Source organism: Colletotrichum aenigma, assembly GCF_013390185.1.
Source record: "Colletotrichum aenigma strain Cg56 chromosome Unknown KSG_Cg56_contig02, whole genome shotgun sequence".
Taxonomy (NCBI): Eukaryota; Fungi; Ascomycota; class Sordariomycetes; order Glomerellales; family Glomerellaceae; genus Colletotrichum; species Colletotrichum aenigma.
Window position 1 is genome coordinate 5,218,262 of NW_023500908.1, and position 25,285 is coordinate 5,243,546.

Sequence of the window (25,285 nt, forward strand, 5' to 3'; positions counted from 1 at the left end):
GAAAGCGTGCTTGTTTCTCGGGTTGTTATCTCTTCGGGTCCGTCAAATATTAGCATCGCCATTCCCGGATACTCGGAGCTCGTGTGAGTCGCGTTCTAGTTCTGTTCATCTCTGGAAGATTGCAACCATGGCGAAGGTTCCAACATTGTCAGTAGAGCCGGGCGGTATCCCCGTGACTGTCGATGCGGCGATTGCGAAAAATAGAGGGTCGCTAAAATGGCTTTCCAACCCGGGCATCGTCAAGCTGAATTGCATTCTTGCCTTATCATTGGTGTCAAGTTACGCGACCGGTTATGATGGATCAATGATGAATGGACTGCAGTCCTTGGACACATGGCAGCAGTCTTTCAACAACCCGGATGCTCAACAATTAGGATTGTAAGTTTGCTCGATATGTGCGTCTTAGAGTACCTGCTGATAAGCTGTCATCAGGTTGAATGCGATCCAGAACGTTGGACAACTGGTGGCCCTTCCCTTCTGCGCTTGGTTCTGTGATCGCTTCGGCCGCAAGCCTGCCCTCCTCTTCAGTGCCTCCATTCTCCTCATTGGTGTGGCATTGCAAGGCGCATCACAAAATGTCGGCATGTTCATTGCAGCCCGTGGAGTTCTCGGATTTGGTCTCGCGCTCAACATCACTGCCGCACCTCTGATGATCATGGAACTGGCATACCCATCCCAACGTGCCCCTCTCGTCAGTATCTACAACTCTCTATGGGGCCTCGGTGCCCTATCGGCGGCGTGGATCACCTTTGGCACCTTCAGAATCGGCAACACATGGGCATGGCGCATTCCTTCGATCCTTCAGGGAGTGTCTAGCATCGTTCAATTGGGTCTGTGCTTCTTCATCGAAGAGTCACCAAGATGGCTGATTTCGAAGGAGCGAGATGCCGAGGCCGAGGCTTTGATTGTCAAGTATCATGCGAATGGAGACCCAACAGATCTGGTTGTTCCGTTGGAGATGGAGGAAATCAGGACGGCCTTGCGACTCGAAGCTGAGGCCTCTCGATCGACATCGTACATGTCTTTTTTCCAGACTCCCGGAAACCGTCGGCGTTTCTTCATCATTCTGGCAGTTGGGTTCTTCTCTCAATGGTATGCTCCTTTTCTCGCCAAACTCCACATGGAAAGACAACTTGACTGACATTCTAATCTAGGTCTGGTAACGGTCTCATTTCGTACTATCTCAGTCTAATCCTCAACTCCATCGGATATACCTCCCAAGATACCCAGACTCTCATCAACGCATTAATGACTCTTTGGGGCATGATCTGGGGTCTCATCGCGTCATTCCTTGTCAACCGCTTCCGCCGTCGCACAATGTTCCTCGCCTCGACTCTGGGCGCTTTGGCCTGCTACGTTACCTGGACAGCTCTGCAGGCCACCTACGAACAACAAACCGACCTTACCGGAAGTGGATCGCCAGGCCTCGCCAAGGGCGTCTTGGCCATGATCTTCTTGTACAACGTCGTGTTTAACATGGGCTGGGGCGCGTTGCAGGTAACGTATGTCGTCGAGATTCTGCCCTTCAATCTCCGAGCAAAGGGCCTGGTTCTTTACAACCTGTTTGTTGCCTTGGCCCTCATCTTTAACCAGTACGCCAACCCAGTGGGTGTCACGAACTCGAAGTGGAAGTACTACATCACTTACGATGTCTGGCTGGCGTTCGAGGCCGTGGTGGTGTACTTCCTGTTCGTCGAGACGGGCAAGATGAGCTTGGAGGAGACGGCTGTCATCTTGGATGGTAATGAGGATAGGTTAACGGATGAGGTCGCACGTAAGACGGAGAAGCTTGTGATCGAAGCTCACGAGAACGTCGCGGAGCATGATGCTCGAAGTGAGATTAAGGCTTGAATTTAGGCAGCACGTGATGGTAGCCAAGCTGGTTTTTGATTGTTTTGAGTACTGTATTTGCGATGCTGTGTTTTAGGAAACGACATCGTTTGCTGTTCAAACGATATGACTGCAATTGTCCTTCTCATCCTCTCTCTCGTCATTTCTCTTGTCGCCTGCGTTATCACCTCTCTCGACACTTTCGGCCATGAATGTTGTCGACGTAACTGGGTCCGCTTGGGGTGATTCTTTGTATTTGTTTGAGAATCTGCGTTAGTTATACATGGGTAATCCATTTGTTCCCCGTTGGTCGCGAGCAGCTGGGGGTGGTTTTTCGCATTCATTGGAAGGTCAGCGTTGTTAGTATTTTGGTTATTCTGTTTTTCCCGTTCATCACAAGCAACTGGGAAGTTAGTAACTTGTGGGATGACTATGTCTTAATACCTTCAACCATTGATGTAGTCACCGTAACTGGGCCAGTTGGTGGTGCTCCTTTGCATTCTGACAATGTCCGAGACATAGCCGCCAGTGACGCTCAGTTGATCGTCATCTGACCTTGGTATTTTTCAGCCCCACGACTCTCTTTTTAGGCGCAGATAGTAGCCCCCTGAAAGTCGCATCCGAAATAATTGACTTCAAGGCAGAAATGGCATTCTGAATGGTTGCCTTTGGATAGTCGGCCCAAGGTGTGGTTGCAATGAGGTAGAGGGGCAGACGGGAGGTTGAGAGGACACTGGGTTGTGGATGCTGCAGCCAGCGTCTAGTGAAATCCCCAGAGCAAAAGCCAGCGCCTTCCGCTGCCTTTACAAGTCTTGCTTCTCTTGTTATTCCTACTACTTTTTCTAGTCCTACTGCTCTTCCTGCCCTTGCTTCCCTAGTTATACTATTCGAGACACCTTTACCTGCGCACTTACTCTTCTTACCCACGCCTAGAGGGAAGACCGTTTTATCATCTCTTTCATTTCCTGCAGTTCGTCAACTGAGAATAGATGAGCACGGAGTCACGGATCCGTACGTTAGCTTTCTCGGGACCCCGAAGCGGAAACGATTTTCGCGTGCCTGTACGTCAGGGGTTCGCTCGTATGAAGCCTATTGCATCCTGACCCTCGTGAAATTCTCCGTGTCATACTACAGTCAAGAAAACCCGCCTGGGTGGTGACTCGCTGTGCGAAAGCATAAATAAAAGCTTAGAAAAGTAGAAGGTAGCATACCCGTAACCTCTGGAGTCTAAGGCTCTTCTATGAAAGAAATCTCCTTGTATGAGTAAGCTCATGATGTGACTCCACGGCACTTTCTACCCCTTGGACTTTCGAGGTGTCATTCCGGCTTCCGGAGATCTCTTGCTGCGGGACTCGCTCGTTGTGACGGCACCACATGGCGGACCGGCATTAGCCGACAGAAAGTCAACGATGACGGCCCGCGCCGATCAGACAGGCAACATTTTGGGTGCGTGCTCGATAGCTCTATTTGCTGATACCTATGTATGAATTGCTCCGATGGCCAACATCCAATGTTCACTGGTCAAGTAAAGTCGGATCATGACCCCGTCTTTGTCAATACAATGAGCGACAATCAGAAGCTCAACGATTGAGATGGCAGCCATGGCATGTTCTTGTCCTAAAATGTGTCTAGGTAATAATCTAAGGTTTATGTGATGAAAATGTTACTGACTGAAAGACGATGCGAGCAATCGGGGCGGTGGGGTGGATAAGGATGACACTGGCGACGAGGGTGTATTGCGTCTTCCTGATAATATTGAGTAGAGGTTCTAACGCCATTCGAGGCTTTTCGATATCATTGATAACGGCGCAAAAGGTTCATCTCATCATTCGTTTCAACCTGTCAAGCTTTGCGATGGCCCGATGGTGGTCCATGTCTGTTCCGGAGATCCGGCGCGTTCCTGCATCGGGGTCTCCGCCAAGCTCGCAATCTCCAGGGGTCAGCAGTGCTCGATGCAAGGCATCTATTGCAACTTTTATCTTTTTTACCGCGATAAGAGCTTTGCAGCGCACAATCTTCTCTATCAGTTCTCAATGGCGCGATATTGCGTGATTGCAGCTGCCATCAAAGACCAGCTTCCATCAAGGGCAGTCCCCGTTCGACCCTGGTCCGTTCGTGTGAGCAATATGCATATTTTCATGTCTAATTTCGCTCCTCGAACCTCTTTCGCCGCCATGCTCTATCCATGTTTTACCCCGCATGCTCCTCGGCTCTTCCCCATTGGATCGCATCCCAATGACACCTTGAGCCCCCCCTCGGTTCTTCGGTGGAACATCTGCGGGACCTGCAGTCTGGCTCAATTGCCCCGTCAGGGAGGTGGTCAACATTGGACGGTTGGATCCTTTCCCCGTCTCCTTTCCTCCGCCATCGGTGCAATTGTACCGAACTGGCCAAGCCTTTGGGGAAAACTCCCCTCTTTCACCCAAAATTACGTCGAAGCTGGGTGCTGTTTGTGCCTAGCTTCAGATTGGTAACGGCGAATCGAGGAGGAACGACTCAGTAACCCTCTTGACCGTAATCTAAGCTGCAGATCTAGCGGCAGGGCAGCGTAGCATCTAGCACCTGTGCGGGCGGCTTGCCGAGAAAGATGGAGCGGAGAGATGGCATCATCAGATTGGGAAGTCGCGTCGGGCCAAGTCCTGGGCGCAATGGTCCGTCTCAGGCGTGACTTCGAGTTCACGGTGCCGGATGATGCGATCTCGAGGCAGTGCTGCGGGCCAAGACCTGACTACGGTGACGGATGACATATAATTCGCACCCCATTGTCCCGATGCTCGAGTCGAGTCTTTGAAAAGGGACGCGACAGCCGCACCTCTTCATTCCAGAGGCAGCGGTATCCAGTCACTCGTTCGCTGTTGCAGTCTCAAAGCCCAAGGATGTCTCGCTTCGTCCTCGGCCTCGTGGCCCTCACCGGCCTCCTCGGCTCAGCAGACGCCCAGAACAGCACCGGAAGCAGCGCCAATGTCAAGTGGCTCGGTCGCACGCCCTTATACAACTCTGGCACGACATTCGGTCTTCCCTGGGCCAAGGGCAAGCACTACCCCAACTCGACCGAGTTCACCATCTCCAGCGGCGGCCCGTTGCAGTCATGGGTGACGGCCTACTGGCCCGACGGCTCCATCAAGTGGTCCGCCCACGCGATCCCCGAGTCCGACACGATCCTCGATGAGTACACCGTCAGCGCGTCTTCCGCAAACTCGACGGCTCGATTCTCCCGTGCGAAGAGACAGTCCAACAGCGGTCTTACCGTTACGGACTCATCCGATGTTGTGAGCGTCGACACCGGCAAGCTTGCCATCACCTTCCCAAAGTCAGGCAATGCAGTCGTCAGCGAGATCAAGACTGCCTCCGGCAAGGTCATCGGCCAGAACGGCAAGCTAGTCCTGCACTCGCAGTCTGGTGTTGAGGATTACGCCGAGGCGAAGGGTCAATCCGGGATCAACTACTTCAACTTCGAGAGCAACATCGAAGAGGTCACCGTCAGCGAGGACAACACCGCGCGAGCTCTCGTCACTGTCCGCGGCAAGCACCAGGCAGCCGACGGCGGTCACGACGATTGGCTTCCCTTCATTTTGCGCTTTTACACCTACGCCAACTCCGAGGCGGTTCGCATCGTCCACACAGTAGTCTACGACGGCAAGGCCGAGGAGGACTTCATCTCCGGCCTCGGTATCCGATTCGAGGTTCCTCTTGAGGGAGAAGAACAATACAACCGCCACGTCAGAATCTCTGGTGTCGATGGAGGGTTGCTCAGCGAGGCCGTCCAGGGTATCACTGGATTGCGCAGAGATCCTGGCGCCCAGGTCCGAACCGACCAGTTTGAGGGCGTCGAACTCGCTGACCCTGCGACATGGGACCAGAGAGTCACGACTAGACTTCACTGGATTCCCACCTGGAGCGACTACAGTTTGACCCAACTGTCTCCCGATGGCTTCACCTTGAAGAAGCGCACCAAGGCTGGGCAAGGATGGATCAACATCCCTGGTGGCACTCGCGCCGGCGGTCTCGCGTACCTCGGTGGTGCTACCAAGGGTGGTCTTGCCGTCGGCCTGCGCAACTTCTGGAAACGCTACCCCACTGGCATCGACATCACCAACGCCGCCACTAAGAAGGGTGAGATCACGATCTGGATCTACAGCCCCAACGCCCCTCCTCTGGATCTTCGTCCCTTCCACGATGGTCTCGGGCAAGAGGACTACGCAGACCAGCTCGATGCTCTCGAGATCACCTACGAGGACTACGAGCCCGGCTTCAACAACCCCTATGGCATCGCTCGTACGAACGAGATCTTCCTCTACGGCTTCGAGCAGACCCCCAACCGAACCCTGCTGTCCGACTTGACCGACCACACCAACAACCCTCCCGTCCTCTTCGGCGAATCCGAGTACCTCGCCGAGACCAAGGCCATCGGCACCTACTGGGCTCCTCCCGTCGCCAACCCCAACGCCCAGGCTGCCAAGATCGAGGACCACCTCGACTTCCTGTTCAAGTTCTACGAAGGCCAGGTCGAGCAGCGCAAGTGGTATGGCTTCTGGGATCACGGCGACTTCATCCACGCCTATGACACCGACCGTCACCAGTGGCGTTACGACGTCGGTGGATACGCCTGGGACAACTCGGAGCTTTCTCCTGATCTGTTCTTCTGGAACTACTTCCTGCGCACCGGACGCGAGGATGTTTACCGCTTCGCTGAGGCTCAGGTCCGCCACACTGGCGAGGTTGACGTCTACCACCTGGGCGACCTCAAGGGTCTCGGTACTCGCCACGGTGTTCAGCACTGGGGTGACAGCGCCAAGCAAGCTCGTATCTCGACTCCTCAGTACCGCAAGGTCTTCTACTACGTCTCAGGGGGCGACGAGCGTGTTGGAGAACTCATCGAGGAGCTTCTCGACACCGACAAGACCTACGGTGTCCTCGACCCTAACCGCAAGGTCCGCACCGACGGCTGGGTTCCCACTCCCAACGCTTCTGTTGCTGTCGGCCTCGGAACTGACTGGTCCGCCCTTGCGGCTGGTTGGCTCATTGAATGGGAGCGCCGTGGCCCTCGCTGGGAGGAAGCCCGCACCAAGCTCGTCAACACCGCTGCCAGCATCGCCAGGCTCAAGAATGGCTTCGTCACTGGCTCCTGTCTGTACAGCATCGCCAACGGCACCCTCGGCCCGCCCCCTGCGGACCCCAACAACGAGGGTCTTGTCGCTGTCTCCCACTTGTCCGCTGTCTTCGGTCTCCTCGAGGTCGTCGCCGAATTCATCGAGCATGCCGGTGAGGAAGTCCCCGAGGGTTTCGAGGCTGCTTGGTATGACTACTCGTACTACTACGGCGCCGGCGCAGCTGAGCAGACGGCCCGCTACGGCAAGTCTTTCGGCAGTCTCAACCTCAAGCAGGGACACTCTCGTCTCACTGCTTACGCTGCGCACCGTCACGAAAACGCGACGTTGGCTGCTCGCGCATGGAATGAGTTCTTCAACACTGATGGTTTCAAGGAGTCTTCGCCTTGGAGCACTGTCCCTTTCAACGGTAGCGCGGTTCTGACTCCTATTGATGAGGCTGCTTGGGTCTCTACCAATGATGCCGCGTTGTATGGATTGGCCTCTATCATCAACCTTGCTCTTGTAGGAGAGTACCTGAGTTAGACCATACAAGGTTTCTACTAAGGTACCTCTTTGAAACTATTGAAGAATGTGTCATATTTCTTGTACAAATTACTTTTATTTCAGTTACATACAACAATACTATGTTTATCAAAGATCTTTTGTCAAGTGTCGTTACGTGCTCTGGGCACGGGATACCTTGTGGTCTCGTTCGTAGTGTAACAGAAGACCATGCATTTAAGCCAAGTTTGGAATGTTGATGGTATCTGAGATTCTGCAATGGACGTAGACTTGTCGTCACATCCTGATGGTTTGGTTCCGCTTCTCGTCTCAACCTTGACTCATTCGGGAGCTCTATTCAGACCTTTGCCACTCCCAAGGTATCTCCGTTCACTCTCTCCTTTCTTTATCATTGGAAGAGAAGTCCTGTTCTGAGACTGAAGATTTCTCCGGCACTTCCCACAGCTTTTGGTAATTTGGAAACTTTTTCGCGCTTTTTGTCTTGCCTCACAAGGTAATCAACTGTTACAATCACACCATAACGCCTTTCGTAGGCATCCATCCCGAGATCATGGACGACTTAGATGTACTTGCCGAGCTGGAGGAGATGGCAAGAGTCTCACTGGTGCTGAACGAGCCAGGGAATGCCGAACCTCTCCCCGCCGATGTCACCAACCACCAACGCGACATGGACTTGAAGGTCTCCCCTGAGATACCCGACCACGTCGCCAAGCTCCCGAAGTTCGGTAAAGCGAAGTATCTCCTCAAGCTCGAGAATTCGATTGATTCACTCAAGGATGTCCGTCGTCTAGGACGCATGACAATGCCACCCGAGGTGTTCAGTGCGACCAACGAGGATGGGGACAAGACCAAATTTTGCAAGATTGGAGAGAAGTCCAAGTTCCACATCTTGCAGCACTTCCGCCATACCGAGCCCCGTTTTCAACCTACCATCATCAGATACAACGTGGCCAACAAGGACCTTTTCAAGACCTCAATCTACCCAACTCTTGGATGCGACGCCACGTTCCCGCAGAACCGCATCACCGGCGACGACGACCAGAGGCTCCTTCCTGCTCAGAATGAGTATCCGGTATGGTACTTCTTCTACGGAACGCTCGCGGACCCCGACGTTCTTCGGGAGCAACTGGGCGTGGAGGTTAACTATCGCGAGGCATCAATCAAGTGTGGTGTTTTGAAGACGTGGGGTGGAAAGTACAAGGCGCTTGTCGATGCGCGTGATGGCAAGGCGCCGCCTGTGAAGGGAAAGGCTTTTCTGGTCAAGGATAAGGAAGTGGAGGAAACGCTTCGGACTTATGAGACGGACAAGTACGAGGTTACGAGATGCTTGATTGAGATGACGGATTCTATTGAGGAGGTCAGAGGCTTGACGTTCCGGTTTGCTGGGGAGGCGGATGAGGCAGAGTAGTGAAAGCACAGTAGATTCAACCTGAGATTTGAGTATATCGTTTGCTTCAGCATTGAATAGAGGTCTTGCGGGCGTCATTCAGAGCTTGCTATACGCATACCTCTGCGAGTAGTACCCCACCGTGAGGTTCAGTACTATTTCAGGAGACTTTCGAGTGTTTTGACAATGCCAGTGCGTCAGCAACACATCGCTTCACTCCTTCAAAGATTGAAGCAAAGCAGAGTTGCTAGTAGTTTTTAGGTATCTTTCTTCCCTTCTAAGTTTTCTTCTTCGCAGTTTGCCGCCTGGATAGTTTTTAGGTATGTTCAGAATCCTTCGCCTCGTCATGACATCCATTTGTGATAGGTAGCTTCTTGGCTAGAAGTCATACCGAACACGAGGCATGTTTAATCAAAAGCTTCCAGATCCAAAGCCGGGAGAATAACACCGAATCGCGTTGTGGTATAGTGAGTTATTTGCGTTTGTTGCCCTGGCCATGGACACTCAGAGAGTGCTCCAGTGGCAACACATTGTCGATAGAAGGTAGAACATCATTCACAGAGCAACCTAGATCCACTTGTTAATAACTAAATCTGGCAAAGAAGAGCTGCTTGCTAGTCGAGCAGCGACTAAATGATGCGCGCTCGCGATCACTCTGTGCGTACTTTCGCCTTTGGAGATGGAGAATATTCGTTGATTCCCCAAGAAGTCATCGTGTATTGCCAATGGATCGTCGTACCAGGATGTCGAGTTCTCCGTGGTAAAGGTGTTTGCGAGACAGGGGCTAGGGATGGCTTCAGACATGGCTGTAGTTCCACAGCGTAGGTCAGAGGTAACATAAGACATTGGGGCCTTGTGCGCAAAAAACATCAAATGCTAGAGGATCTGGAGAAGGAGGTCTCCGGGCGATGAACGAACCTCAAGCCGGAAGTTGCATCGTATGACGCCGAGGCGAGGATGGTGATTTGGCTATCAGACCGGTAGTAACTGAGCTGAGATACCTTGTCTGATGCCATAGTCCTGCATGAGCGCGTGGGACGCGACTAGGAATTATCAGTCAAAAGCTTTTGGGATGCGTGTCAAGTTCGGTGGGCTTTGCCTCGGATCCGTGGATGCCGCCTACGAATAGCTGCCGGGTGGCAATCGTCACCCCGAATACAAAGCTCTGGCCCGCAAGGAGTTGAACCGGCTTTTTCGGCGTGAGCTCCAGCCCTTGCCAATGTAGCAATCATCAAAAGACATCATTCTTTCTGGGTGGGCTTTTCAAAAGGACTTTGAGGGCTCTGAGGGCTCTGTAAAGGGGACGTAACTGCAAGGGGCGTGTCAGGTAGTACGCCTCAAGGCTCTATATAACGTCAAAATTGCCTGATAACGGGATCGTTTTCTTCATCTCACCCCATTGTTGGAATCTACAGGATTGGGTGTTCATGTTCATTGAGAAACACGGGGGCAGTGATGAAAGCCCCGACGCGTAAAGTGGATCACCAATTGTCGCGCTGAACCCTGTAGCTCGCATGCCACTGACGACTTCACGCGACGCAGCTCCACGATTCGATTTCCTAACACTTCGACATTCAAATAACTTTCTTCGCAGGCCGGGAGAGGGCTTTTCGACTTGCAATACACCTCTACTTATACTTAAGAACGCATCCTTGACGACTTATCGGCTCGTGCTGGTGGCTCGCGATAAAAAGCCAACTCTGAGGCAGAGTTCACGAAGATGGAACCACCAGGATGTTGTCAGCACTGCGGCCAGAGCACGCATAATACCTATCGTTGGAAAGCATGCGCGTTACATGACGTTAAAATCGCGGATAAAGTGGTCCGAGAACGCGCGGAAACGTATAAGCATACCCGACGATGGCTTAACGACGCTCTGGCCGAAGAGGCAGACGTCTCGCGGGAGCTCGACGAGACTGAGGCCAAGGTTGACGCCATCCGCAAGACCCTGCGGGATGCCATGGCCGAATGGGACGAATTGAGCAATTTCTACCCACATGTAGAAAGTCAGCTTGAATCTGCCAGAGAGAGGGCTTCCGACTATGACCTTGCGTTGCTTCGCGCGAAACAAAAAGCTGAAGGGGTCGCAAAGATAGTCGCAGTGAATGGGGAGGAGAACGAAGGTCATCCCAACTCGGCGATCGACAGATCTGTTCAACAAGTCAGAGCGTTCTTCAAAAGGTCACTGAAAGAAACGGGCAACTCCTACGGCAATTCTATCCATCAACGTCCAAAACGTCGCAATGCACCATCGAGGAAGCCGGATGCTCAACAGCGCAGAAAGAACAAAACTAAGCGACGAAACCAGGAGCTTACGAACCACCATTGCTTGCCGGAAGAGGGAATTGAAGGACCGCCAGACCCGGACATCAAGAGCGAGTTGACTGAAGATCACCACGGCACGTTAAGGATGGACGTTCTGTACAATCACTCGGTTAAACCAGAATTCGTTACCGAACAGGTATTTGAGACCATTCCGGAGGCTGTTTTTGGGGCAGATCCTTGTTTTCATGGCATATCTCCACGCATACCCCTTGCAGAATCAAGTGCTGCCGGACGACCGACGACAGAATCCACAATACAGACGACACTCGAGGCAACACGCAGGGCTTCCAAGACAGCCAAGTCATCTCCTAAACCTCAACATCGGGATGGCGATATCATGTCGTATTTCACAAAGGTTGAGTAAGGTAACTACTTGATATTATATTTACGCTGTGGATGGGTCAACTTGGGAGCTGTCAACAGCAGTCCACTTCTTCTCAATACAGCTTTCATTTCTCAATGCTGGACATCCTGCTTTTTGGATCAGATCTCTTGTTCTCCTGTGCCAGAGGGACTACTTTTCCCCTGTGTCCGATATGATCGTTGCCGTTATAGTCGCTTCTACCGTCACTATTTGTCACGGGCTAGAGCCTGAATTGATATCTCCAGCTTCGCCGGAGCAGTTACTGAGATCCAGCTCTGTTGGACCTACTATTCTGCCGCAGTACGCCGCCTAACCCAGCCTGCTTCACCGCTGTTAGGTGCCTACTCTTGTAAAGTCCTTTCTTCCTTCTTCAGCTTAGAATAGTCAATCGACAGCACCTCTACGTTGAACAAGCCTAGGGGCCAGCCCCTTACACAAACTAAGGTAGGAAGGAAGCTAGAGCTTAGTCCTCTCGCTAGCGAAGGGTTTATAGGGTTGAGGTGGCTTAGTCGTATGCGTTTAAGTCCTTATACGTTCAGTCTAGGTAGCTTAAGAACTCCTGAAGGGTGTATAGGCCCCCTAGACCTCCTGCTGCATAGAAGGTGGCTATAACTTACTCAGGCCTACGATTAAGGCAGGAGTTAGTATAGTACTAAATATCCTTATTACTACTAATAAATCTCCTATCCAGCTATATCTTATTCTATATCTGCTAGGACTATGTGTTACAGTCAGCTATCCGACAGTAGGGTCTGCTAACAGAAGCTGGGGATTGATACGTTCTAACAGTACACTGGGTTGTGGTTGTGGGTTGTAGTTTGTAGGCTGTAGTAGATTGAGTCTTCAGAGGCTAAGGTGATCAGTCTTAGACTTAATAAGTGATTCGCAGTGAAGGTAAGCTGAGAGTATCCGTGAGGATGAATACTAAGTTGATTGCTGAAGAGCTATAGAAGTCTGACTATAAGCTAGGCATAGGGTTATACTATATATAAGTCTAATTCTGAATATGTTCCTTTATACCTTAGGTCGATCTGGATCATTCTGATCCAGAATGATCGTTTAGCCCCTAAGTTGTGTTAGATCATATTGATCTAATATGATCATTATCTTATTATTATGTGACTTAGACTATAGTTCTTCTGTTACTAAGTGAGTTCCTATTGTTCCTATGATCCTACAGTATAAATATCCTGTCCTAGCCGCCTGACGCCGAAGTAGGTCGGTTAACTGTTATCTATATATAACAGGTTGTAATATCAGGTCCCCTCTCTAAAGGTCTTATCCTTAAGACCTAACATAAGTAGGTTGTTAGTCCTAGGTTAGGGTTCTGTTAATTATGCTTCCTGATTTACTTATGATGCTGATATTATATCAGGTTGCATTTAGAAATTAGATTCTCATAAGACTTATTATACTCAGATTCAGCGTAACTATAAGGCTCTCAGTGCTCTAGTTGATCACTATGGTTACAACGTAATACCTTGTTCCCCTTGTTTTCAGCATAATTAAATGTGCAAAATAGACCTTGCTAACTTGAAGCGTTATGGCGAGTGTGTGAAGCAGGGTTTCTCAAACTGTGATAGTGGTGATGTAGCAAATGCTTATAAGTACCTTGGCACCTTAGTGTTTCCTGGTGTTGCTGATTTGTCGCAGTAGTGAATTATTATTTTAATGAGCAAAAGAAAGTGGAGCGGGAGGAGGAAGAGGCTGAGGAGGCGTTAGAGGTGTTGCAGACTTAGCTTGCTGCCGCTCTAGGTTATTTATCTCATCTTTAGAGACAGAAAAGGTTCTTAAAGGAGCATGGTTTAGATCTGATTCGTTAGGGAATACAGTCTGTGGATAAATAGGAGGCTGAGGAACACACTCTGGAAGCTTAGGAGTCCTAGGTGATAGAGGATTTATGGCTGTGGGGTGCTCAGAATGAGTTGGATTAGTCTTCTCTAGGTACTAGGGTGGTTGATTTAGGTATTCCTCTGAACGTGGGTTCTTCTGAGGTTTCTTAACTGGCTTAAGGTGTTCCTAGGCGGATAAACAGTTTTCCTTGTTGCAGTCGATCTGCTTCAGTAGGTGGTCTTATGAAGCGATATAGGTGTCTGATTTATTTATATCTAGCATTCTTCTGGACTAATATAATAGGTGCTAGTATAGCTTCTCATTCTTAGTGTTATTGCCAGTAGATTATAAGTTCTTCTGCTGCTTTAGTGATATTTTTAGCTGGTTCCTATATGTTGTCTTTATATCTATATCCTTTCTATTTAATAAGGTATTAGTATCCTTCTGGTTCCTTAAGATGGTTGATAATCTGTTTAACTTTATACTCTGGTTTGTTATCTTCTATAATAATAATATCGTTTGTCTGTGATCTATATAGTGCTGGTTTGAGGAGTGAGACGTGGAATACTAGGTGACACTTCATGGTTTCTAGGAGTCTGAGTTTGTAGTTAACTAGTGAGATTACTTATGAAATTTTGAAAGGTCTGAGTTTTTTGTAGTTAAGTTTATTATTTGGTCGCTTTGTCTTAATGTTTCGCTATATAAGGTAGTCGCTATCTCCCTCTTTTAAGGTTAGTCCCTTAATCCTTTGTTGATTACTGAATTATGCTATTTATTATCATACAAATTTAAGTTCTTTGCGTGTGTTATCTTAGATATCCTTAATTTGTTATACTGAGGCAACAGCTTTAACTGCGGCTAGGCCTGGTCATATGTTTCTATAGGCGGTTGGTTCAAATCCATAGTTGAGATAGAAGGGGGATTCCTTAGTACTTTCTCCCACTGCGCTGTTATAGGCGAATTAGGCTATTAGTAGCAATATAACCTAATTGTCTTAGTTGTAGTTAACATAGACGTGGAGATATGTTTTGAGGATTTAGTTGATTCGTTCCGTTTGTCTGTCGGTTTGCAGGTGGAATGCAGTGGTGTTACGGTCAGCTATCCGACAGTAGGGTCTGCTAACAGAAGCTGGGGATTGATACGTTCTAACAGTACACTGGGTCGTGGTCGTAGGTCGTAGTTCGTAGGCTGTAGTAGATCGGGTCTTCAGAGGCTAAGGTGATCAGTCTTAGACTCAATAAGTGATTCGCAGTGAAGGTAAGCTGAGAGTATCCGTGAGGATGAATACTAAGTTGATTGCTGAAGAGCTATGGAAGTCTGACCATGAGCCAGGCTCAGGGTCATACTATATACAAGTTCTGAACAGTACCCTTTACTCTATCACTGATCCCTCATCAGGTACCAGTGAGCGCTCATTGACTGTTGGTGAGCGCTCAGTAACTCCGACTGAGCGCTCAGTGACCCACACTGCCTGCTCAGTCTTATCTTATCATCACGTGACTTGTATCATAGTTCTTCCGTCTCCGAGTGAGTCCCTGTTGTTCCCGTGATTCTGCAGTACAAATGTCCTGTCCTAGCCGCTCGACGCCCGAGTGGGTCGTTCAGCTGTTATCCTTGTTTACGGGTCGTAACATCAGGTCCCCTCTCCAAAGGTCTTGTCCTCAAGACCCAACATAAGTAGGTCGTTGGTCCCAGGTTGGGGATCCGTCAATCGTGCTTCCTGATTTACCCATGATGCTGACACCATGTCAGGTCGCGTTCCTGAAAATCCTGCGATTTCTACTCTTCGTCGTTATCGTCGTTCCTTTAACATTGCGGAGAACGGGTTCGAAGTCATGCCTTGTCGTCGCTGTCGGTCCAAGGGGTTGCGCTGTAAAATGCTGCCTGGTTCCTTGGTTTGCGGGGAGTGTGTCGCCGTGGGTGGCACTCGTCGCTCGTGCAATGCTTCCGACGATGCGATCTGTCAATGTTCGTGTAGTTCCTGAGGCCCGTTGTGTCTTTGTTCATGCTAATTCATGTGTAGTGGAACGTTTGATGGTTGAGTCTCGGCGTTTGGACGATGAGGAGGAAGAAACCGAGGAACTGTTTCGAAAGAGAATGGAGGTGCTGCAGAAGGCGCAGGCTGAAGTGAATGAGGCGCTTGCGAAACTGGATCGTGTCCGCAAGGCTAAGCGGATGGTGTTCAAAAAGGGCCGCAAGGAGACTTTGGTGGTGGCTGAAGAGGAGGGGGCAGCGAGTCCTTCCCTTGTTGAGTCTTCCTTGGTCCTTGAGGCGCGGTCGGTGGGCGCTTTTGGTGCGATAGACCTGGATACCGTTCTTGGCGATTGGAATCCGGGCACTCCAAACTTTTTATCGGAGGCGCCTTAGTTGATTCCTGGTGTCCCTAGGCGGATAAACGGTTTCCCTTGTCGCGGTCGATCGGTTTCAGTGTGTGGTCTGGTGAAGCGATGTGGGTGTCTAATTCGTTTATATCCAGCGCTCTTTTGGACCAGTGCAACAGGTGTTGGTGTGGCTTCTCGTTCTTGGTGTTGCTGCCAGTAGATCGTGAGTTCTTCTGCTGCGTTGGTGATGTTTTTGGCTGGTTCCCATGTGTTGTCTTCGTGTCCGTATCCTTTCCATTTGACGAGGTATCGATACCCTTCTGGTTCTTTGAGATGGTCGACAATTCGTTCCACTTCATACTCTGGTTCGTTATCTTCGACGATGATAATATCGTTTGTCTGTGATCCACGTGGTGCTGGTTCGAGGAGTGAGACATGGAATACTGGGTGACACTTCATGGTTTCTGGGAGTCCTAGTTCGTAGTTGACTGGTGAAATTACTCGTGAAATTTTGAAAGGTCCGAGTTTTTTATAGTCGAGTTTGTCGTTTGGTCGCTTTGTCTTGATGTTTCGCCGTATGAGATAGGCGCTATCTCCCTCTTTTAAGGTTGGTCCCTCAATCCTTCGTTTGTTGCTGAATTTTGTCATTCTTTGTCGTACGAATTCGAGTTCTTTGCGTGCGTTTTCCTGGATATCCTTGATTTGGCGTATTGAGGCGACAGCTTTTACTGCAGCTGGGCCTGTTCGGGGTTCTCCATAGGCGGTTGGTTCGAATCCATAGTTGAGGTAGAAGGGGGATTCCTTGGTACTTTCCCCTACTGCGCTGTTGTAGGCGAACTGGGCTATTGGTAGCAATACAACCCAATTGTCTTGGTTGTAGTTGACGTAGGCGCGGAGATATGTTTCGAGGATTTGGTTGATTCGTTCTGTTTGTCCGTCGGTCTGCGGGTGGAATGCAGTGGACATTGATTGTTTGATGCCGAGTTGTGATGTGATTGACTTTCAGAATTTGGAAGTGAAGATCTTATCTCTGTCTGATATAATTTCTCTGGGCGTTCCGTGGTTGGCGATGATATATTTAAGAAATGTGTAGGCACATTCTTCGGCGTTACTTGCTTCTTTGTACGGGATGAAGTAGGCGTACTTCGTGAGTCGGTCCACAATGACAAGAACGCTGTCAAAGTGTGTTCCCGTAAGGGGTTCTCGAGACTTCGGTAATTTGACGATGAAGTCGAGGGATATGGATTGCCAGGCGGTTTGCGGCACAGGCAAGGGTTGTAGCATACCATAAGGTTGATGTCGAGCGGGTTTGCTTTTGAGGCAAACCTCACAATCCTTGATTGCTTTTGCCACTCGTTCTCTGGTGACTTTTTCTCCATATTGTTGTCGTAGTCGTTTCCAGGTTTTCGTGATTCCTTGGTGACCGTGTGCAGGGCGGGCATGGAACTCCTTAATTGCTTCGTCGTCTAGTTCGTTAGGCGGGCTAGTACTAGATCGTCCGGCCATCATCAAGAGTTTGGTTGCTGGCACTAGGTCTCCGTCGTTGTTTCCTTTGAGAATCACCTGGGTTTCTTCAGGTACTGGGACGTTGTAGTCCGGTCGTCGGCTAAGAGCGTCGGCTCTGCCATTGTCTGATCCTTTGCGATGGATGATTCGGAAGTTGAATTCTGATAGGAATTCTGACCATCTAATCTGTCGTTTATTCAACACTTTTGAAGTCGTGAAGTGTGAAAGGTTTTTGTGGTCTGAATACACAAGTACTTCGTGTGTGGTTCCTGAGAGCTCGGGTCTCCATTCCTTGAAAGCTTCGATGATTGCCATGAGTTCCTTATCGTGAACTTGATAGTTGAGTTCAGGTCCGTGGAGCTTGCGAGAGAAGAAGGCACACGGGTGTAGTCGTCCTTCTGAATCTCGTTGAGATAATTGTGCTCCTATTGCGTAGTCGGATGCGTCGGGTTCTACTTCGAACTGTTTTGTTGGATCTGGAATGCTCAGGACGGGCTCGCTGGCGATGAGATCCTTGATCTTCTGGAATGCTGTTCGTTGCGGTTCTTCCCATATAAAGGGCGTGTCTTTGCGGCTGAGGCTTGTGAGAGCTGCGTTGATCTTGCCATAGTCTTTGATGAATTTGCGGTAGAAGTTGACGAAACCTAGAAATCCTTGGACTTCCTTAAGGTTGTTGGGTACCGGCCATTCCTTGATGGCTTTGACTTTGTTTTCTGACATACAGACTTTTCCAGGGGTGATAGTGAATCCGAGGTATTCCACCCTTTGTGTGTGGAATTCGCTTTTCTCAGGTTCAACTAATAGCTTGGCTTCTTGGAGGGTTTGTAAGACGTGGTGTACGTCTTCCTTATGTTTCTCAAGTGTTGATGAGAAGATGAGGATGTCGTCGAGATAGACTACTACGCAGATGTCGACGTATTTGCGTAAGACTTGGTTGATCATATTTTGGAATGTTGCAGGGGCGTTGGTGAGGCCGAAGGGCATGACGAGGTACTCGAAATGTCCTTTTCGTGTTCTGAAAGCGGTCTTCCATTCTTCTCCTTGCTTCATTCTGATCAGATTATAGGCTCCTTTGAGGTCGAGGGCCGTGAACCAGTTGGCTCCATGGAGGAGTCGTCTCATTTCGTCGATGAGTGGTAGTGGGTAGCGGTTCTTGATCGTCATTTCGTTTAGCATGCGGTAGTCGACGCATAATCGTAGTTTTCCGTTCTTTTTGGGTACGAATAGGATTGGGCTTCCTGCTGGTGACGTTGAGGGTCTGATGTATCCCTTCTTCAGATTTTCTTCAAGGTATTTGTCTAGGGCTTCCATTTCTGTCTGGTTGAGTCCGTAGATTTTGTTGAAGCGTGGTTCCTTCCCTTTTTTGAGGGGTATTTCGTGGTCGAAACTGGTGTGTTCAGGCAGTCCGGTTTCTAATTCGGCTGCAAAGAGTTTCTCGTAAACTCTATATTCTTCTGGGATAGACAGAAGTGGATCGTTCTTTTGTTCAAGATCCATCGTTGTTGGTGGTGGTGGTACGGCTTCTTTTGCCTTGAGGTAACAGAGGTATCGTTTTGCTGTTCCTTGTCGTATTGATTCGTTTGAGGCCTGATTCTGACAGGGCTGCTCAGGGACTGAATCATCGTGGTCCCAATGGAGTTGGCCTTTGCTCCAATCTATCCGTGGGTTGCTTGTTCGTAGCCAGGGTAGTCCTAGCACTATGTCGTATGTTCCTAGATCGGCAATGTCGAATTGGATTCTTTCTTTTCGATTCAGGTAGCTCATCTCGAGGGGCGCAGTCTCATTATAGATGGTACCTCCTTCGTACTTGAATTCTTCTCCTTCTGCCGTGTGTAACTGATATGGTCGTTCTTTTCCTCCCCATCGTATTTCTAGCCTATTGATGGCTCGGGGGGCAATGAAGTTTGCTTCGGCTCCGCTGTCGATCAGCGCGAGTGTTATCTGCTGATTGATGGTAACTTCGAGTTCGATATTACCCTTATGTCCTTGTGACATTTGATGAATGGATCTTATGTCTGTTGCCTGTCGTGATCCGTCGTCGGTAGGCGAGTCTAGTTTTTTGACTGATCCGGTTGTCCTGGGTAGGTGATTTGCTTTCCTTCTCGCCGTGCTTTTGCGAGGCTGTTTTCGCGGATCCTGACTTGTGGGGGTCTAGGTCCGTTCTTTGCGATTCTCCAGGTTCGTGCCTTTTCTTGGTAGTGAACTTGGCATTCGTCTTGTTGGCATTCGTCCCATTTCATGCTGTCGTCATGTTGACATCTCATGGGGAACTGAGGACTGGGTCTGAAGACCGCGAGGTTGTCTTCGAACAGTACCATAGTCCATCCAATCATAACGGAGGTCGAGTAGATCTCATGGATAGGCTCGTCGTCATGTCTTCTGGGATAGAACTGGTAATCGTGTTTTTCTCCTATGTGTTCCTTGCATTTGTCGTGGAAGCACTGGGGCCAGAAGAGGGTTCGGTGAAGCCGGTGGTTGCTTCTTAGCGCGGGATGATCTTCCGTGTGTAGCTGAGGGGCGTAGCCTCGGTCTCGTTGGGCTGCTGAGGTGCCATAGAAGTGGCGTTGTTGCTTGTCTTGAAGCATGTCGATTTCTTGGTATCTCAGAAGTTGATTGATTCTTCCTTCCTGGTCGTCGGGTTCCTCTTCAGAGCTGGAGTCGTCCACACTGGGGGTGAACCCATAGGTGATTTCTGTCTGAGCGCGTTGTCGGGCAACGTCGCGAGGTTCATCCGAGTCATAGGAAGAGCTTCCTTCTCCGAAAGTCCAGTTGTTGGTCATACTGAGGAGTTGTTGTTCCATCAGAGGATCGTGTTGGTGTTCTGGTTCTTCTTCTGATTCTTGTTGTTGGTATAGTCTTACTTGTCTGTCGTCTTCTTGCTGGATCAGCTTTATTTCCTTCTGGATTTGTTGTTCTTCATAGTGGAGTTGTTGGCTAGTCATGCGGGGGGTGATTGGTTCTAGTCGCTGAATTCGTAGCATCTCGTTGAGTTGTTCGACTGGTTTTCTAGCCACTTTGCTGTTGCTGGAATGCATCATTGCCAGGGTCCTAGGGCGAGTGTCCGGGATGGTCATATCGTAACCAGACCGTCCAGGGTTGCTGTCCCTTGGGTAGTGTCCTGACATTTCTTTGTCTTCGAGGTGAATTCGGCAGTTGTCGTCGTAGCATCCGGTCCACGATTGGGATGCATGTGGGGCTTTTGCAATTGTGTTGACTTGTCGAGGTCGTTCTGCCACTGGTCTCCAGGGAAGCTTCTTAGGCTGTCCGCAGTCTTTGGCGATGTGGCCTTGCTTGTTGCAGTTGTAGCACTTGGGGTTCCAAGGTTTTTTGTTGTTGGGTTTGGTCATCATGCTGAGGTCCATAGGTCCGCTGTGTTGTCCATAGGCAGTGCTCTGGCGGGTGTTATTCCAGTTGTTGCGGGGTCTGTTGTCATTCCGCTGGTTGTTGAACTTCTGTTGGGGCTGCCATTGGTACTTGCGTCCTGAATTTGGGTTTTGTCGTTTCTCTCCTCGTTCCTTTCGTCGTTCATAGAGGCGATTATCAACCTTAATAGCATGTTCGACGTAAGCGAGGAAGCTAGGGGGTGTCTCCAGTTTGGCCATTTCGTCTTTGACCTCGTCCTTGAGTCCTTGATAGAAGGCAAAAACTTTGCTTTCGTCGGTCATGTGGAGTCTTGCAGCTAATCGCCTAAACTCTGCGGCGTAGAGCGTAGCTGACTTGGTTTGTCGTAGGTGGGACAGGTCTCGCTCGGCCTGTCTTCGTTCATCGGGGTCAAGGAAGAGAGATTCTAGGGCCTTAACATAGCCCGTGAAGCTGAAGAAGATGTCCTTGACTTCTTGGCTGTATTTTTCGACAGGGTTGTCAAGCCATTCCTGTTGAAGGGGTTCGAACCAGGCAAGGGCTCGTCCCCGAAGGAAGGTGGCTGCGTGTACAACGCGTTCGGTGTCGTTCTGGAAGGTGTTTATGTGGAAGGCCTGGTAGGTTCGAACTTGTACCAGGTGTCCTTTGAGTTGTCCTGGGGTCCCGTCGAAGGTGGAAGGCGTGTTGAGCTTAAGGCGTTCTCGTCCTTCGACTGGGGCGGATATGACGTTGGCGGCAGCTCGGAGGGTGGCGACTTCTTTCTCCAGATCCTGGTTTTTGCGGGCTTGTTCCTGGAGTTCGCTAAGGGCCGCGGCGTTCTGGTTGAACATTTCGCGCATTGCCTTGAAGTCGCTATTGGTCTTGTTGAGCTGGCGCTTGAGTTCTTCGGTGTCGTCCTCGCTGTCTGAGTCGTCCTTCATCTTCTGGTCTCCTAGTTCCTGGGCTAGGTTTTGGGTGGCTCGTCCTCCTGAAGTGGACGAGGATCCCGGAGTAGGCGACTTGACAGAGGCGCGGGAAGACATTGTCGTTCGTTACTGTTAGTAGGAATCAATGGTCAACTTACTGAACAGGAGCAATCAAAGTGTTACGGTCAGCTATCCGACAGTAGGGTCTGCTAACAGAAGCTGGGGATTGATACGTTCTAACAGTACACTGGGTCGTGGTCGTAGGTCGTAGTTCGTAGGCTGTAGTAGATCGGGTCTTCAGAGGCTAAGGTGATCAGTCTTAGACTCAATAAGTGATTCGCAGTGAAGGTAAGCTGAGAGTATCCGTGAGGATGAATACTAAGTTGATTGCTGAAGAGCTATGGAAGTCTGACCATGAGCCAGGCTCAGGGTCATACTATATACAAGTTCTGAACAGTACCCTTTACTCTATCACTGATCCCTCATCAGGTACCAGTGAGCGCTCATTGACTGTTGGTGAGCGCTCAGTAACTCCGACTGAGCGCTCAGTGACCCACACTGCCTGCTCAGTCTTATCTTATCATCACGTGACTTGTATCATAGTTCTTCCGTCTCCGAGTGAGTCCCTGTTGTTCCCGTGATTCTGCAGTACAAATGTCCTGTCCTAGCCGCTCGACGCCCGAGTGGGTCGTTCAGCTGTTATCCTTGTTTACGGGTCGTAACAAGTGGATATTGCTTTCTTGATGATGAGTTGTGATGTGATTAACTTCCAGAATTTAGAAGTGAAGATCTTATCTCTATCTGATATAATTTCCTTAGATGTTCTATAATTAGCGATAATATATTTGAGAAATATATAGGCATATTCCTCAGCGTTGCTTAACTCCTTATATAGGATGAAGTAGACGTACTTTATAAGTTGGTCCATAATAATAAGAATGCTGTTAAAGTGTACTCCTATAAGGGGTTCTTAAGACTTCAGTAATTTGACGATAAAGTTGAGGGATATAGATTGCTAGGCGGTTTGCAGCATAGGCAAGGGTTATAGTATACTATAAGGTTGATATTAAGCAGGTTTGCTTTTGAGGCAGACCTCATAATCCTTGATTGCTTTTGCCACTTATTCTCTAGTGACCTTTTCTCCATCATATTATTATTATAGTTATTTCTAGGTTTTTGTGATTCCTTAGTGACTGTGTGTAGGGCGAGCATAAAACTCCATAATTGCTTTATCGTCTAGTTTGCTAGGCAGGCTAGTATTAGATCGTCCGGCTATTATTAAGAGTTTAGTTACTAGCACTAGGTCTCTGTTGTTATTTCCTTTGAGAATTACCTAGGTTTCTTTAGGTACTAGGATATTTGTTACGACCCGTTATGCATGGATAACAGTTGACCGACCCACTTAGGCGTCGGGCGGCTAGGACAGGACATTTGTACTGCAGGATCACAGGAACAACAGGAACTCACTCGGTAACAGAAGAACTATGGTCCAAGTCACGTGATGATAAGATAACGATCATATTGGATCAATATGATCCAACACGACTTGGGGGCCAAACGATCATTCTGGATCGGAATGATCCAGATCGACCCAAGGTACAAAGGAATATGTTCAGAATTAGACTTATATATAATGACCCTGAGCCTGGCTTATGGTCAGACTTCCATAGCTCTTCAGCAATCAACTTAGTATTCATCCTCACGGATACTCTCAGCTTACCTTCACTGCGAATCACTTGTTGAGTCTAAGACTGATCACCTTAGCCTCTGAAGAACCGATCTACTACAGCCTACGAACTACGACCTACGACCACAACCCAGTATACTGTTAGAACGTATCAATCCCCAGCTTCTGTTAGCAGACCCTACTGTCGGATAGCTGACCGTAACATTTTGATTGCTCCTGTTCAGTAAGTTGACCATTAATTCCTACTAACAGTAACAAACGACAATATCTTCCTGCGCCTCTGTCAAGTCGCCTACCCTGGGATCCTCGTCCACTTCAGGAGGACGAGCCACCTAAAACCTAGCCCAGGAACTAGGAGACCAGAAGATGAAAGACGACTCAGACAGCGAGGACGACACCGAAGAACTCAAGCGCCAGCTCAACAAGACCAATAGCGACTTCAAGGCAATGCGCGAAATGTTCAACCAGAACGCTGCAGCCCTTAGCGAACTCCAGGAACAAGCCCGCAAGAACCAGGATCTGGAGAAAGAAGTCGCCACCCTCTAAGCTGCCGCTAACGTCATATCCGCCCCAGTCGAAGGATGAGAACGCCTCAAGCTCAACACGCCTTCCACCTTCGACAGGACCCCAGGACAACTCAAAGGACACCTAGTATAAGTTCGAACCTACCAGGCCTTCCATGTAAACATCTTCCAGAACGACACTGAACGCGTTATGCATGCAGCCACCTTCCTTTGGGGATAAGCCCTTGCCTGGTTCGAACCCCTTCAACAGGAATAGCTTAACAACCCTGTCGAAAAATACAGCCAAGAAGTCAAGGACATCTTCTTCAGCTTCACAGGCTATATTAAGGCCCTAGAATCTCTCTTCCTTAACCCTGATGAATAAAGACAGGCTGAGCGAGACCTATCCCACCTACGACAAACCAAGTCGGCTACGCTCTACGCCGCAGAGTTTAGGCGACTAGCTGCAAGACTCCACATAACCGACGAAAGCAAAGTTTTTGCCTTTTATTAAGGACTTAAGGATGAGGTCAAAGACGAAATAGCCAAACTAGAGACACCCCTTAGCTTCCTCGCCTACGTCAAACATACTATTAAGGTTGACAACCGCCTCTATAAACGACAAAAGGAACGAGGAGAGAAACAACAAAACCTAAACTCAGGACGTAAGTACTAATAGCAGCCTCAACAGAAGTTCAACAGCCAGCAGAATGACAACAAACCCTGCAACAATTAGAATAACACCCGCCAGAGCACCGCCTATAGATAACACAGCAGACCTATAGATCTCAGCATGATGACCAAACCTAACAATAAAAAACCTTGGAACCCTAAGTGCTACAACTGCAATAAGCAAGGCTATATCGCTAAAGACTGCAGACAGCCTAAGAAGCTTCCCTGGAGACCAGTGGCAGAACGACCTCGATAAGTCAACATAATTGCAAAAGCCCCATATGCATCCTAATCGTGGACCAGATGTTATGACGATAACTGCCGAATTCACCTCGAAGATAAAGAAATATCAGGACACTACCTAAGGGACAGCAACCCTGGACGGTCTGGTTACAATATAACCATCCCAGACACTCGCCCTAGGACCCTGGCAATAATGCATTCCAGCAACAGCAAAGTGGCTAGAAGACCAGTTGAACAACTTAACGAGATGCTATAAATTCAGCGACTAGAACTAATCACCCCCCGCATAACTAGCCAGCAACTCCACTACAAAGAACAACAAATCAAGAAGGAAATAGAGCTAATCCAGCAAGAAGACGACAGATAAGTACGACTATATTAACAACAAGAATCAGAAGAAGAACCAGAACACTAATACGATCCTCTGATGGAACAACAACTCTTCAGTATGACCAACAACTAGACTTTCAGAGAAGGAGAAAGCTCTTCCTATAACTCAGATAAACCTCGCGACGTTGCCCGATAACGCACTCAGACAGAGATTACCTATAGGTTCACCCCTAGTGTGGACGACTCCAGCTCTGAAGAGGAACCTAACGACCAGGAAGGAAGGATCAAGCAACTTCTGAGATACCAAAAAATCAACATGCTTCAAGATAAACAACAACGCCACTTCTATAGCACCTCAGCAGCCTAATAAGACCGAGGCTACACCCCTCAGCTACACACGGAAGATC

At 49.2% G+C, this 25,285-nt stretch overlaps 5 protein-coding genes across 5 annotated transcripts; 4 read left to right on the plus strand and 1 right to left on the minus strand.

Annotated features, from left to right (window-relative positions):
* Positions 1–127: 127 nt before the first annotated feature.
* On the plus strand, positions 128–1,851 carry CGCA056_v003432 (Lactose permease; the record flags this gene model as incomplete). Its single annotated transcript, XM_037318689.1, has 3 exons — positions 128–378; positions 433–1,092; positions 1,155–1,851. The coding sequence occupies 3 exons, from the start codon at positions 128–130 to the stop codon at positions 1,849–1,851; spliced, it is 1,608 nt and encodes a 535-aa protein (XP_037183875.1).
* Positions 1,852–4,706: 2,855 nt separating this feature from the next.
* Positions 4,707–7,463, plus strand: yetA (Uncharacterized protein; the record flags this gene model as incomplete). Its single annotated transcript, XM_037318690.1, has 1 exon — positions 4,707–7,463. The coding sequence occupies one exon, from the start codon at positions 4,707–4,709 to the stop codon at positions 7,461–7,463; it is 2,757 nt and encodes a 918-aa protein (XP_037183874.1).
* A 529-nt stretch (positions 7,464–7,992) lies between these two features.
* Positions 7,993–8,850, plus strand: CGCA056_v003434 (uncharacterized protein; the record flags this gene model as incomplete). Its single annotated transcript, XM_037318691.1, has 1 exon — positions 7,993–8,850. One exon carries the CDS (start codon positions 7,993–7,995, stop codon positions 8,848–8,850), a length of 858 nt encoding a protein of 285 aa, XP_037183873.1.
* Positions 8,851–15,096: 6,246 nt separating this feature from the next.
* CGCA056_v003435 (uncharacterized protein) lies at positions 15,097–15,718 on the plus strand (the record flags this gene model as incomplete). Its single annotated transcript, XM_037318692.1, has 2 exons — positions 15,097–15,103; positions 15,375–15,718. 2 exons carry the CDS (start codon positions 15,097–15,099, stop codon positions 15,716–15,718), a joined length of 351 nt encoding a protein of 116 aa, XP_037183872.1.
* Positions 15,719–19,229: 3,511 nt separating this feature from the next.
* On the minus strand, positions 19,230–21,560 carry CGCA056_v003436 (Retrotransposon-derived protein PEG10; the record flags this gene model as incomplete). Its single annotated transcript, XM_037318693.1, has 1 exon — positions 19,230–21,560. One exon carries the CDS (start codon positions 21,558–21,560, stop codon positions 19,230–19,232), a length of 2,331 nt encoding a protein of 776 aa, XP_037183871.1.
* Positions 21,561–25,285: the final 3,725 nt, after the last annotated feature.